The sequence below is a fragment of the Pyrgilauda ruficollis genome, unplaced genomic scaffold (assembly GCF_017590135.1).
Source record: "Pyrgilauda ruficollis isolate IOZ18807 unplaced genomic scaffold, ASM1759013v1 scaffold169, whole genome shotgun sequence".
NCBI classification, from domain to species: Eukaryota; Metazoa; Chordata; class Aves; order Passeriformes; family Passeridae; genus Pyrgilauda; species Pyrgilauda ruficollis.
The window spans coordinates 372,723-388,099 of NW_024515764.1; the positions used below are offsets into that span (position 1 = coordinate 372,723).

Sequence of the window (15,377 nt, forward strand, 5' to 3'; positions counted from 1 at the left end):
TCCAGCTGGAGAGGAGTCAGGAGTGGCTGGCAAAGCTGGGAAGGGAACAATTCCATGTCATGGCCAAACTATGCACTGGGGTCATGCTTTAATCCTGCACAGCTTCCCTGCACTCCTGCTTTTCACTGGCTTCCTGGGGAAGCTTCTGGAACCAGGAATGTTCAGCTGTTTCTCCTTCAGCCTGAGGGGAACAGGGAGTTTTGTCTTGTCTTCCTCCACAGGAAAACACCCAGACTGCTTTCCCAGCTCACCACAACTGCAGCACAGCCACATTCCAGCCTTTCCCCAGCAAAACTCCCCAAAATGGACTGAAACTGATAAAATGTTTAGGATTGGAGTTAATCCCTTCCTGGCCTGGTGCCCAGCTGTGGTTGCAGGAAAATGTGGTGTTTTCCAGAGCTCCCTGTTCCCAAAACAAAGTGACAGCTTCACAAATCAGGGGCTGCAGAGGATGAGATTCCAACATGATTCCTCCTCTCCTCTTTCCCCAGAAAGGACTGGAATGTGGCCTTGCACAACCACTAAAAGCTGAGTTCTTCTCTGGATGGAAAAAGGGCATATATGAAAAAAAAACAACCAACTTCCACAGAAAATAAAAGTTTCAAGTCTCCATATTAAATCTTTTTGATTTATAAAACAATAGAGTAATTTGTTTTGCAGTGTAAATACATTTACAGAACAAAAAAAAAAAAAAAAAAATCTGGTCAGGAAGTATCAAACCCAGCCCAGCTCTCTCCAAGGTAACAGGATACAAATCTCATAATTGTCATTTTTCTTTTTGCCCCAAATATATTCAGACACAAACCATTTACTTACTCAAAATAAAAAATAATCTCTCTTTACTGTCACCAACATCCCACTTTGCTGCACGTGAAGCAATGAAATCCTTCACTCTATTAAACAATTGAAAATGTATTTTAATTCTACAAATTTACAAGGAAAAACAAAACAAAACAAACTCAACAACAACAAAAAACCCCTAAAAATAAACCAGAAACTGCTCCAGGACTGTTTTTTCAAGTTGTCCTTTGTCACAGTTTGTGATGATCCTGGGGTTTTCAGGTAACTCCAGTCCTCTAATGGAATGCAGCAGTTAAACTCCACATTGATTTATAAAACAAGAGCCTTGGAATCTGTGATAATCTTTTGAGTTTTTTTCACAGGGAAAAACATCTGGTGCCCCTGACACAGAACAGAACCAGGGCACTCAAATCCACTCACATGAATGGTGCTTTTTTTTTTGCTTTTTGGGGTTTTTTTCCCCTCTCCTTTTTCATGTTGAGTTCAAAACTTGAGGCTGAAGCCAGGTCCTGCAGCTGATGCTCCTTGATTTGTGGTGGTCAGATGGAAACCTGTGTCCTTCAGGTCATCATCACCCTGTGAAAACCAAGCACAGGGCACTGATCAGGGGCTGGGCAGCTGCATTTACCCCTCCAAAAATCTAAACAGCAAAAATAAAGTATCTCAAGATGAGAAATAAATGTTTGATTTAGTGGCATCACAGTTAAGGTTATTCATAATCTTTAAATATTGCTATTTCTAAATGTGACATTGCTAAGAGCAGTTGGAGTGTTCCTAGTTCCTGAACCCACTTTTGATGCATGAGAAATAAAAAAATGAGAAAGAAAAAAAATGGGCTTTCCCTGCCAGTCTGGGTGAATCTCAGGATCCCAAGCAAGGACCAGCCCCAGGGGAGGCTCTGCCCTGTGCCACCAAGTCACCAGCACTGACTTGGGAAGGGACGCTGGACTTTCCCTGAGCTTTGGGAAGGAAAGCTGGACTCTGGCTGGCCTCTGGGAAGGAAAGCTGGACTCTGGCTGGCCTCTGGGAAGGAAAGCTGGACTCTGGCTGGCCTCTGGGAAGGAAAGCTGGACTCTGGCTGGCCTCTGGGAAGGAAAGCTGGACTCTGGCTGGCCTCTGGGAAGGAAAGCTGGACTCTGGCTGGCCTCTGGGAAGGAAAGCTGGACTCTGGCTGGCCTCTGGGAAGGAAAGCTGGACTCTGGCTGGCCTCTGGGAAGGAAAGCTGGACTCTGGCTGGCCTCTGGGAAGGAAAGCTGGACTCTGGCTGGCCTCTGGGAAGGAAAGCTGGACTCTGGCTGGCCTCTGGGAAGGAAAGCTGGACTCTGGCTGGCCTCTGGGAAGGAAAGCTGGACTCTGGCTGGCCTCTGGGAAGGAAAGCTGGACTCTGGCTGGCCTCTGGGAAGGAAAGCTGGACTCTGGCTGGCCTCTGGGAAGGAAAGCTGGACTCTGGCTGGCCTCTGGGAAGGAAAGCTGGACTCTGGCTGGCCTCTGGGAAGGAAAGCTGGCCTCTGCCTGGCCTTTGGGAAGGAAAGCTGAACACTCCTTGAGCTTTGGGAAGGAAAGCTGGACTCTCCCTGACCTTTGGGAAGGAAAGCTGGACTCTGCCTGCCAGTGAGGATCCCAAGCAAAGCCCAGCCCAGCCGAAGCCCTGCTGGTGCCACACTCACCAGCTGGCTGTAGCCCAGCCCTCCCTCGGGGGGCCGGGGGCTGGTGCCCCTCTTGACCCTCTGCTGCTCGCTCTTGGCTGGCCAGGTGGGGAACATGGAGGGGTCGATGGGCAGCGGGGTCTCTCGGAAGTACTCGTGCTTCAGCCCGTCCTCGGCCGTGATCCGCCGCGCCGGGTAGTACGTCAGGAAACTGCCAAGGAGCACGGGAAAAAGGAGATTTAGCCCCCCAAAATTGTGAATTGTTCAAGGAATGCTGTTGAGGGGTTTGTGGTGTTTAACAGAATTCTGGCACTGGGTATTGGGGATGATTCTATGACTGGTGTTGGGTGGAATTCTTTAATTTGGTGTAATTCCATGAGAAGGTATTGGGTGTAATTCTGTTACTTGGGTATCGTTTTATTACTGGGTATTGGGTATAATTCTATTCATTTGGTATCATTTTATTATTGGACATTTTGTATTAATTTGGTTGAATTTTATTACACGGTATTGGGTATAATTCTATCAATTTGGTATAATTTTATTACTGGGTATTGGGCGTAATTCTATTCATTTGGTATCATTTTATTATTGGACATTTTGTATTAATTTGGTTTAATTTTATTACAGGGTATTGGGTATAATTCTATTACTGGTATTGGTAAAATTCTATTAATTTGGTATAATTTTATTACTGGGTATTGGGTAGAATTCTACTCATTTGGTATTATTTTATTATTGGACATTTTGTACTAACTTGGTATAATTTTATTACTGGGTATTGGGTATAATTCTATTAATTTGGTACATTTTATTACTGGACATTGGGTATTAATTTGGTATAATTTTATTACAGGGCATTGGGTATAATAATTACTTGGGTATCATTTTATTACAGTACATTGGGCATAATTCTACTACTTTGGTATAATTTCATTACTGGACATCTGATATAATCCTATTACTTTGGTATAACTTTATTTTTGGGTACAATTACACTAATTTGGATCCCCTGGAATTTGGCACCCACTTGTTCATGAGGTCGAAGCCCTGGTCAGAGAGCAGAGCCCCGAATCTCTTGCGCAGGTTGTTGTAGGGATATTCTGTGAAGGTCATTTTCTTCACTGCTGGCAGCTCGTTGTAACCAGGCCAGATCTTTTCACTGGGAGTACCCAGATCCTGCAAATTAAAATATCTCTTTAATAAACTCAGAGTGCAAGCTTTTATTTATTCATGAGGAGTTGGGAAGTATCCAGAGAAAACAGACGCAATAAATTGTGGTCTCAGGCTACTCAAAATGTGGTAAAGCAGATTAAATAACTTTTTATTGAGGCTGAATCTCTGCTAAAGAACAACAATCACTACTCCAATGCTCCTATTTCTAAAACCAGTCAAAATCCCATAATATTTTTAAAATTACCTTAAAAACTTTGTTAATCTGGTCGATTTCTGACTTCCCTGGGAACAGTGGCTTCTGTGTCAGCAGCTCCCCAAAAATACACCCCACTGACCACATGTCTATGGCTGTGGAATACTCCTGGAAAGAAGGGAAATAAAGTTACACCTCAGAAAAAATCAGAAAGATATTTTCACTGAGTTGTTTGGAGGGATCTTGTGGCTTCTGGGGGTTTATTTGGGGTTTTTTTTGAGCAGAACACACACAACCAGTCCCACACCCAAAGGCCAGGTCTCAACTGTAATTATTTCAAATTTCTAATTACTGTGAATTATGAGCAATGCCCATGACACAAATATTTCAGGATGAAAGGTGAAGTCTCCACACTGATGCCTCTCTTTTCCACTCACAAACAAAGCAGCACAGCTGACAAACCAGTATCTTTTCCTGGCAGGGCTCTTGCCACTGCAACCCTGATTTCACCCAGATTTCAGTTACCAACAGGGAACATTCTAGAATAGTGCCACTACCTTGTTCTGCTCTCAGATGTCACAGGTTTTGGACTAATTTTAAAAGAAATTTAAAATCTAGCTGCCAAAGGTGACATTTTGCCATGAGAAGTCCACCAGCACTGACCACATCAGCATTCCAAGGGACAAAACCCATCTGTCACCCACCCTCTGTGTGGGGAGGATGGTTTTAGATGTCATTAGGAGGAATAATACCGAATATTCAAGATTTTCAGCTATGAATCAATATAAAGACCCAAGCATGCTCACACTTTGATCATGATTTATAAAATCAGGTATTTCATAAATGCAGTCCATGCTCCAGCAGCCACAGGAACAGGGAAAAACTCACCTTTGCTCCAAGCAACAGCTCTGGAGCTCTGTACCACAGGGTCACAACCACAGGGGTGTAGGGCTTCAGGGGAGACCCATATTCCCTGGCTAATCCAAAATCTCCAACCTGAAAGGAAAAGAAGCAACATTTCCAGCACTGCTCATTCACCATCAGTGCCGCTGCACACAACTTTGGGCACAGCTGTAACTCTGTGTAATTCTGCAGCATAGAATTTGTCCTGATTTCTTCTTTTTTTTTTTTTCCAAATTCTTACTTTTAAAATGCCTGAATGACTAAGCAGCAGGTTGGAAGTTTTCAAGTCTCTGTGAAGGATCCAGTTGTCGTGGAGGTGTTTGACCCCTCGTAGTAACTGAATCATCAAGGTCTTCACTTCCCCTGGAATGACAAAAAATGCATTGAAGAAAAGAAATCTACCTTTAATTTGTGTTTTGTTTGTTTGGAGGACAGGGAAGAGGGCAGGAAGGAGTGGCTAGTTAAAGCACAGTAGAGCCTGCACTATAAAAATGTGTCACAGAACAGCAAAATTCAATTGGGCAAGTGGAATTCATCCAAATTATGCTCAGAAATTATTGGCTCTCATAGGAAGCAGCCAAAATTAAAGCCCAGTGTTCTTTTCCAGTTCAGCACAGGTGGAACTCCCCCAGTTTCACCTCTGAACAGCTCCACCCCAGACACACAAACTGGATTCATCACCAGCTATCACCACGAGGATCAGCCAACACCTTAATTTGGGTCAGGTTTTTAGAGAACAAACAGAAGCCAGGAAGTCTCAGTTCCAAGGAACACAGGACATTCCACAGCAACACATGGCACTGCCCAAAGCCAGCAGGGCCATTTGTGTTGGCCACTTTTCCTGCTCTGAGAATTCCAGGGCAGTGTGGCAAGCAGTACCTGGCAGGAAAGGCTGTTTCATTGTTTCCATCAGGCTCTTGAGGTCGTGTTCCACATAATTCATCACAATATAGATTTTATCCATGTTACTGCCCACAACGATCTCCTGCAACACAGAACCAGATGAGCAAAACCTACAAAAAGCATCCAAAATCAATTTTAGAAATGTACTGGAAAGAGGATGGAGGCTGCCATTGGTAAAATCCTTAGAAAATGTGTTTTTTCTATTTAAAAACAGCTCATTTTTTGTAGAGCACCAGATTGTGCAGACAGTGATGTCTGTACAGCCTTATGAGTGGCACACAACTGTTCACAGACCAAGATCTGCCAGGGTTGCTGATATTTTCATATTTAAAATCCAAGAGGAGCATTTTAAGAACAAAAGTACTTCAGACATAAAAGATTGCAGTCTTACTCTGACAGTGACAATGTTCAGGTGCTGTGCTTTCAGAATTGTATTTATTTCTCTCAGAGAAGTAATGGGAAAACCTTCCTTCTCCTTTTCCATTTTCAGTCGTTTCAGAGCCACGATTTCATCTGCAAAGGAAACACATTTCCCATCACACAGTTAATAATTCACATTACCAGGTGTTCTCTCACTGATTAAATATTTAATTATCTGTGCTGTTCTGCCTTGAAAACCAGCAGCTTGCTGGTAAAGAAATGTTTTAAAATAATATTTTAAAAAATTATATTTTAAATAGATTTTGTTCATCACTGAAAAATGCAGAATGAGAATTTGCAGCCCTAAATACCCTGAGGAAAGTGGAGGGCTCTGATACCCACCAGTCTTTTTGTCCTTTGCCCTGTACACCACTCCATAGGTTCCTTCTTCAATCCTGTTCAAACACTGGAATTCCTCCACGCTGCGACAGCCCTGAAAAAACACAGGGACAACATTTACTCCTCCAGCATCTGGGGGAAGGTTTTTTGCTTTTTTAAAAACTTCAGCAACTTCACAGTTAAAATTTACCAGAAGAATTCAGCTATAAACCATATGAGAAGGGTATCTTTGGGGTTTGTTTTTCATGGAGTTTCTAAAGGAATCTGGACAGAGCCTGTGTTTCAGCAGATTAATTAAATGATTCCATTCACTTTTGCAAAGAATAATCTGAAACACAAAGGCAAAGGCAGCAACTCAGCACCTTTCACATAATTAATTAGTAAAAATCTGATTTTTATTAGTATTTCTACAATTTGCTGTTGGCTACAGAAACAATAACCAGTCTCTTTATGAAAACAGAGCTCTCCTCTCACAAGGATTATTTTGAGACAGCAATACCAAGATAACAGATACCAATAATATCAAAAATGTTGAAGAGGGTGATCCCCTACCTGGAGGGCAGGAAGATACTTGGGAAGCTCCTGTTTCAGCTCGATGGGGGAGGAAGCTGGAGAATCAGGAATGTATTCCCCTTCTGTCATGGCATTGGAATGAGGGGATCCCTCCCCCACCTCCTCCTCCTCCACCTCACTCCCTGCAGAATCCCGGTCAAACCTCGACTCTGGAACTTTAAAAGTCAGAATCAGTCGTGGAAAGAGGAGCTGTCTGGATTAATTAAACTCAGCTTTAGGTAAATAAAGGGTGACATTGAGCACTGCATGGCAGAGGATGGTGGAGAAGCCAAATTTCTCCTCTGCTCTTTCAAGAATTCACCTACAGTTTCCAGTGTTAATGCAGCAGGTCAGAAAAATAAATCTTTACACAGAATGGAAAAGTGACCCAGGATGTCTCATTCTCATTCTGGGTCTCATTCTCTGATTTTGATGAGAGGACAGGACAAAAGAACACAAAATGAAAGGGAAGGAAACATCAGCTCATTAGAATGGTTCCCTCTAAACATAAATCTTGGAGCAGATTTCAAGGAATTTCTGAGTTTGACAAGAGAAAAGCATTTCAATCTTTTAAATATTTGTAGAAATAGATTTATCTAGCTGCAAAAACTCAGCCAAACACTTCTTTAAAACAGTCAGTAGTTGCATTGTACCAACTGGGATGTGGTTTCCATTCTCCCGTTCCTCCTCTTCGCTCATTTCCTCTTCGCTCACCTCCTCTGCAAAACAGAACCAAGTTTGATTGGAAAAAATCCACATTTCTGCAGCTCCTTGGGAGGCAAATCCCTGCTGGAATCCTCTCCTATCTCACCAGGCTTCTGCATTCTCAGTGACCAAGAACTTCTGTTTCATTTCCAACAGGGAACACAACTCTTATCAACTCTCTAAGAATTGGGATATGGGCAGGTAAATAAATTATGAACATTTCCTTATTAACTGTATTAATTGATTTTAAAGAAAAACACCCAGCCATCAGAGCCTGCTCTTGTGCCTTTTCTTTACTAATTAATGACAAGAACAGCTGCACTCAAGACTTCTTTACTGAACTTGGTGTTATTACGTTCATTCATTTGAAAAAAAAACCTTCTGAAATGTGCAACAGAAAATAATTCAAAATGACAAAGACATTTGGATTTCACCACCCCCCAAAGAAGAGCAAATTGTGCTCTGCAGAGTATTTGATGTGTTACTGAACTGCTGACCAGTTAGGGAGACAAAATTGGCTCTCAGTTTTCTGATCTGGCTTCTTAGAAGAAGAATTGGTATTACCTCTACACAAAAGGATAAAATGGGACTTGTACTTGGGTGTTTTCTTTTTAGTTATCTTGACCTGTGAGGTCTCAGTTTAGCCTAGACTAAGAGAAAAGGAAAATGTTCAAATAAAATAACACAGGATGAGGAAAAAATAAAATAAAATCACACACCCCTGTACCCTGCTTGGTGAAATCCTCACCTGCTGATTGCTCAGACACTTCCTCAGAATTGCTTCCGGTCTCCTCCTCCTCCTCTTCTTCCTCTCCCTCTTCCTCAGAGCCTTCACTGCTGGATTCTTCCTCCTCCTCTTCTGAGCCTGATCCAGATTCTGCCCAGGAAACATCAGGCACTTAACACTCTCAGTGTTTGCTCAGCAGAGAAATTAATTACATCTGTACAATTAATTACAGCTCCTAAATTGCATTTAGTCACCTGAGGAAGACTCTGCTGAGCTGGTTTTTCTCTCACTGTCACTGATGTCTTGCAAGTCTGACAGAGGATCCCTCTCTTCTGGCTTCTCTTCTTTTACTGCTGAAACCACAAAAATTAAAAACACAGTGCTAATTGAGCATCATTTCCAAGCCTCTGAATTCCCAGGTAACTGCTTCAGTTTCTGCTGGCATTAAATCAGTGCTGAATATTCAGTATTGGAAATTCAGAGCACTAAAATAAAAATAATAATCATTTCACACTCTGCTCAATGACAAACAGCTTTTCTGAATTGCAGTGGTGCAGGATCAACAGCCAAAAATATGGAATATTGACCTGATTTTTAAACATGATGTGCTCCTAAGGTCTTCTAAGATGAATTAAAACAGGGGGAAAAAGGGAAAAAAGCACCAAGGTGACAATAATCACCAGGACAGGGTCCCTAGACACTGGTTACTGTCAGAGCTCACTGCTCATTGCAGTGATCACCAAGACAAATCCCCGGTGGTTGATGAGGCAGGAACTTCCCAGGCCTTGCTGCCTGCCTCCACCTGGAATTCCAGCTGACTCCATCCTGCTCTGAGTGCCTACACTTCTTTGCACAGCTGCACATGTTAGCAAGGCAGACACAGAGCTTTCCTCCTCCAAACAAAGGCATTTTTGTGTCACTTGTGCAAGTTCCCTACCCCCAAAGCTTCAGGTGGGACCGTTTTCTGGCTTGGGAAACAAATTCACCATCTAAGCAGAACTCTGCCTCCAGAATTAATTTCTTCTACAAGATGACAGAATCAGTGATGCTTACACTGATCCCTGTGAGGTCACTTTTTAAGGTAGTTTAGCTCCTAACCCCAAATCCAACTGGAGCTGGAATAACCAACCCCTTTTTAACCTGCAAGGCAATTCAACTGCAGGATTTTAAAAATTCAGTCAGCTGCTTCTTTCACCACTGAAAAAGGGGTAACTCATTTTGAAATGATGCTAATTTTCCAATTGCTACTCCTACCCCTAAATCCACTCCATTTATCACTTGTGCATCTCCTGCAGAACCAGCACTGCTTTAGAAGAGAGATATTGGTGAAGATTCCAGAGTTACACCGCTGGGGCTGAGCTGGACAAGACTTTCACTGAGCACCTGGGATGTTTGTTTGAGACTAAAAATGAATGGAATTTGATTTAATTTGACTTTTACCCCAGCCCAGCTCCTGCTGCCCCCCAAGACAGTGTAGAGTGGCAGATGCTACCTGGTTTCCTGCTCTCTCCTTGCTCAAGCTTGTCTCTCTGCTGGCGCAAAGGGCTGCGACTCCAGGGTCTCATTTTTACTTTGTCTCCATATTCTTCCCTCACTGTTCTATGGTGTGCAGAAACTAGGGAAAACAAAACCACAAGAAATTGTTACATCTGCCTAATTAGAGTTGTCCTGGCTGCCACAGCCACCTGATTTGAATGCTTTTCATTTTTTTTTAACAGGGTAATGGGGAAGAGTGGGAGAGGAACCTACTTAAATCTGGGAGAATGAAGGGCTTTGATTTATCTCAAATAAAATATGGATTTGTACTGCTTAGAGAAAGCTGCTGCCACACTTAAAAACAGAAGCAAGCTGCCCTGTATGTTACACAGTAAACACCCTCATTCTAAAGCATTAATGCCAGAGAAAGAAGTGGAAAATATGTAAAAGAATAAAACCAGCTGAGGTTTAGAAGGAGCTGACAGAACATTCAGAACAATAAAACCAATTAAATGAAAGGTTACACAGATTGAGCACTATCAGCATAAAGCCAAGCACAAAAAGGAGCTGTTTGCTATGAGCTGAGCAAGAAAGAGAAAGCAAAAAATATGGTTTGTTCTGCTATTCTTGAATAATCTCTATCACCTGATCACAGGAATGGGCTCTGATCTTTACCTCTGAAAGCTGGGACAGAGATCCTTGAACCAAAAATGATCTGAGCTGAGATTGCAAACACCCAACACGCTGTGCAAAGAGTTCAGGTGCAGAACTCAAACTCTTCAGGCACCAGATCCTCCCACCTGACTCCCAGTACAGCATTCTCCATGCCTGCAGCACTTACATGACCTCTCCCTCTTTGCAATTTATTCCCCCAAATCCTTAAAACATGGAATTTTGAGGTTTCAACCTCTATCAGACTGAGTTAGACTCAGCCAAAGAGTTCAGAACCACTGGGGTTGTGCTGGGTGCACACAGTGGCACCTCCAGAAATCCTGTTTTTATAGGAAATAAAGTCTTTGAGTCTTTGCCTCCTGACAGGGAGAGGCAAAGACTCACTGACTGACCAACTTCTCAGGATATTTAAGGCACATAACATCATCACATTATTTTATCTCCCCATGTAAAACTTAAATTTCATTTTCCCTCCCATGTCAAAGGCCTCCCCACTTTAATATTTTTTAAATTCTGGCACTGCTCTAATAAAAAGCACTTTCTATCCCTCCATTCCACCCCTGTGTCAGCAGGCAGGAAAGTGACAGTAAATATGAAGAAGATTTATGCAGAGGGAGTCACCTTCTCTCCTGGCTTCCCTCTCCTTCCTCCTCTCCTCAGCTCTCCTCTCTCTCTCCTTTTGTTCTCGCTGTTCCTTCTGCTGCTCCCGGATTTTTCTTTCCCTTTCTCTCTCCAGTTGCTCCAGACGATCTCTGGAAAATAATTTTTGTTTGTTACAAATTCAGCTGGTGAAGAGAAGGAAAACTGGTTTGCAGCACCAAACCACTGAACTCAACTTCCTTCTCAACACCCCCAGTTGTGCATCAGTCAGAAACAGGCGGAGTTTTTCAGCTGATCCTTTCAAAAACAGGCTGAAAAGACCCAGACCAGGAGTTCTCCACCCTATCAGGATTTAAGCAGAAATTAAGCCAGTCCAGTTAATTAATCCCCTGATAATCCAGATAATTAATCCCCTGTGTAAAACTGGTTTGTACTTATTTTTCAGGTTGGAAAAAACCTCTAAGACCATCCAATCTTTTTATTACAGTCAACCACTGGCAGTGAATTCACCTGGAACACCCACGGTAATGAAGCACTTAAAAACAATTAAAGTGAACAACACATTCCTAGGAACACAGACAATTTTTACAGTGGATTTTTTTGGTCATTTCACAACAAGAACTGCTCAGAGGAGGCAGGTATGGATGTACCTCTCCCTCCTGGAATGCTCCCTTGCCATCTCTCTCCGTTTCTGTCTCTCCCATTCACGCCGGGCTTTATCCTGCTCTTCTCTATGTCTCTTCCTACGCTCATGCTCCCGTTCTTTCTCTTTCACTCTGGCATGTTTCCCTTGAACAGACAGAAATCAATTTCCGAGTGTTACTGCTCAAAATAATCACTGAAAGCAAAACTCAGGGGGTGAAACTGATGGGAAATATTGCCATGACCTCTGTTGTTTTCTTAAAGGGAAAATCCTGTTCTGAAAGGGGGTTGGAAAGCCTGAAGTCTGTAAGATTTTGCATGAATACTTGTATGAAAGTAAAAAATGGTTGTTATTGACAGGAAGACAACGGGAATGCCTCTAGAAAGGATTTTTTTTTTCCTTGGCAGGTACAAAGATCAGAGATCTTTCACTCAGTGAAGCCAGAGAGAATCTTATCAGGCCTCAAGGAGTAAAAGTGACCTCGGTGTCCTTATCTCAGAGTGATTTCTGTCCTCCCACCCACCTCACACCCCTGGCATTCCCCTAAGGACACTAAACAGCCAAAGAAACAATAACAGCTGGAATTCCTCTGTCTGTCCACCTGCTGTGCTTCCTCCTGTTCTTTACTCTACTCCCAGAAAGCAGAAGCTCCCAGAGTGGCAAGAGGCACCTTCTGCAGAGTGACTCCTGTGCCTGCGTTTCTCTTTCCTCTTCTCGTCTTTCCTGTGGTGGGTTTTTTCTTTCCGGGACATTTGCTGGGGTGGTTTGATAGCCAAGGAATCATCTTCTTCTCCCCTGAAAGGCAGGACAGGAATAAACTCAGGGAGGTGACAGGGGAAATTCACAGATCTCCTTGTTTGGAAAAGATTCCCATTTTATTTTGAGTTACCACAATAAATCAAAACCGGAACACAGCACTGTTAAATCTTAACCAGTGCTTCAAAAGTTGTTCTATAAAAATGATTTCCACTCCTAAAATTTGATTTGCCCTTCAGATATTTGAAACCCTCTGCTCAGGACGTTGAAAGGTTAATTTCAGGAGTTTTTTTTCTCTTTTTATTTCCTCACTCTTACCTGTCTTCCATGGAGTCTTCCCTCCTGTAAGGTGAGTTCCTGATGGTGATTTCCATGCGATGGTCTCTCAGCTCCCCCTCTTCAAGAGAATCCCTCTTGGAGTCCCTGTCATCTGACTGAGGGAACAGCAGAATCATTTACTGGATGGTCAACTTGAATAAAATGAAATATTACTGAGGTCTTTCATTGCTGGCTCAAAAATTCAGCCTGGTCAGCCCTGTAAAAGCCACTGATTTGTGACAGCAGCACTTCATTACAGCTGAAGTGCATTGATTTGACATAATTAGACAAAATTAAACACTGAGGAGGAGCGCAGTAATTATTGAGTGGTATTTTCTGCAATAATTATTTTGCACACAGCTGTGCAAAACCAAACAGGAACATAAAAGTGATTCCAAACCCACGATTTCAACCCATTCTTCCATAAATCTTTAAAAGTTGTTCCTTGAACTGCAAGCCCCAGCTGGTTACTTTATTTTTATATCTATTTATTTATTTAAAATTAATGTATTTAATTTATTTAAACATGAATTATTGTATATAATTATCTACATTTAAATTATTAATTACATTAATTTACTTATCTTTTCTGACCAATAACCAAACAGGAACATAAAATTGATTCCAAACCCATGATTTTAACCCATTCTTCTACAAAATCTTTAAAAGTTGTTCCTTGAACAGCAAGCCCCAGTTATTTATTTCTATTTATTTACATATTTTATTTATTTAAAATTAATTTAATATATTTAAACAATTATTGCAAATAATTATACATAACTATCTAAATTTAAATTATTAATTACATTAATTTATTTATCTTTTCTGACCAATAACCAAACAGGAACATAAAATTGATTCCAAACCCATGATTTTAACCCATTCTTCTACAAAATCTTTAAAAGTTGTTCCTTGAACTGCAAGCCCCAGCTGATTACTTTATTTATATTATATTTATATTTTTATTTATTTAAAATTAATTTATATAAACATTAATTACCATATATAATTCTATATAATTAAAATATTAATTTAAATTATTAACTCCATTGATTTATTTCTCTTTTCTGACCACTGACTGTAACAAAGCACAGCATATCACAAGACCAACAAAATCTTCACAAAACATCACTTTTTTGGTTAAACTTTGGAATTAAGAGATCACAGAAAAAAAACTTCAGCTGACAGAGCACCAAAAAAAAATCACCACAAAATCAGGATACAGCACTGCTCCCCATTAAAATGCAGCTTTCTATTAATGAAGCACATAATTAATTAAAGTGGGTCCCAAAGGGCAGCTTACATTTTTCATACGTTTGATCTCTGCCTTCTCCTCTTGCTCCTTCCTTCGTTTCTTCTCCTGGAGAATCTCATCTAAAGTCTTCACCTTCCAAGAATCCTTTTCATCACCCATTTGAGTTTAAAAAAACACCCTCTGCAAAAGGAGACGTTGACAAACCCCACAAATAAATGAAAATAAATCTATTTTACACCCATTCTTTCAATGCAAACACTTAATGTTTATTTTTGAGTAAAGCCACGCTAGAGTTGGTTTATGGTGAACCAAAAATGTTGGTTTTAAACCCAAAGGAAAGACTCTGATAAGAGCTCAGGGAGCTGTTGGAGGACACAAAAAACCCCAAATTTATGGGCAAGGTTTGGTGTTATACATTTAAAAATAACCTGAGATCTCGGGGGAGGTAAAAAAGCTTGGGGAAAAAGGAAACAGAACACAAATAATATGGACACAGATAAATCATTTATGGAATATCTGGCAGAACTCCTGAGATAAGGAAAAAAATAATGAAGCCAACTGTGCTGAAATCAGCTATCAGTGAGGAAAAGGCACTAATTAGCACGAGAGGAGAAACCACAATTAACCCATAGAAGGCAGAACATTAATTAACAAGAGAACCACACCACTTACAGCCAACGAGCACTAATTCCTCCATTTACTAAAACGTATAAACAACAAAAATTTGCCAAGCGGGGGTTTGACTCGCTGAACACCCCGAGCCCCCAGCTCATCGCTGCCTCCCTCTCCTGCGGCACTCCGGGCCTGTCTCACCCCGCGGCACGGAGCCGATTTCGGCGGAGCCCCGGAGGGGCCGAACAGCCCCGCGGCCCTCACGGAGCGCGGCCACCCGCGGGCCCGCCCGCCTTCCCGCAGCGCTGGGCTTCCCTCACAAGCCCGCGGAGCCCTCCCGGTGTCCCCCCAGCCCCGGTGTCCCCTCAGAGCCCCCGGGGTCCCCTCAGATCTCTCGCGGTCCCCTCAGAGCCCCGCTCACCGCCGCCGCCACCGGGGACTGCGAGCAGCAGCGCGCGGGTCACGCGTCACTTCCGCCCGCCGCCGCGCGCCGATGACGTCAGCGCCGCCTCACGGCGCGGTGATTAATTCAAGGCGTTAATGAGGCGTTAATTGAGGGGCGATTCTCAGAACGGCCAAGCGGAGGGGCGTTAATGAAGCTGCAGGAGGTGCCTGGGTAGTGATAAACCCAGAGAATTAGCGAATGGAGGCGTTGTCAGCACAGGGCCGCGTTTAATTCC

At 42.4% G+C, this 15,377-nt stretch overlaps 1 protein-coding gene across 5 annotated transcripts; it reads right to left on the reverse strand.

Moving 5' to 3' along the window:
* Window positions 1-896: 896 nt before the first annotated feature.
* Window positions 897-15,157, reverse strand: LOC121351498 (cyclin-dependent kinase 11B). 5 transcript variants are annotated; one of them, XM_041463661.1, is made up of 20 exons: window positions 15,119-15,157; window positions 14,134-14,265; window positions 12,831-12,946; window positions 12,427-12,551; window positions 11,764-11,902; window positions 11,135-11,265; window positions 9,858-9,980; window positions 8,620-8,718; window positions 8,387-8,515; window positions 7,587-7,652; window positions 6,934-7,109; window positions 6,385-6,475; window positions 6,014-6,135; window positions 5,599-5,704; window positions 4,961-5,082; window positions 4,705-4,812; window positions 3,868-3,984; window positions 3,478-3,626; window positions 2,469-2,658; window positions 897-1,377 (listed from the first exon to the last, which is right to left on the reverse strand). In XM_041463661.1, exons 2-20 carry the CDS (start codon window positions 14,242-14,244, stop codon window positions 1,285-1,287), a joined length of 2,313 nt encoding a protein of 770 aa, XP_041319595.1. In that variant the 5' UTR covers window positions 14,245-14,265; window positions 15,119-15,157; the 3' UTR covers window positions 897-1,284. The 5 variants fall into 5 exon arrangements, with proteins under 5 accessions (XP_041319595.1, XP_041319598.1, XP_041319596.1 ...); XM_041463664.1 differs by lacking the exon at window positions 15,119-15,157 and having other exon boundaries at window positions 6,934-7,103; window positions 8,620-8,715; XM_041463662.1 differs by lacking the exon at window positions 15,119-15,157 and having other exon boundaries at window positions 8,620-8,715.
* Window positions 15,158-15,377: the final 220 nt, after the last annotated feature.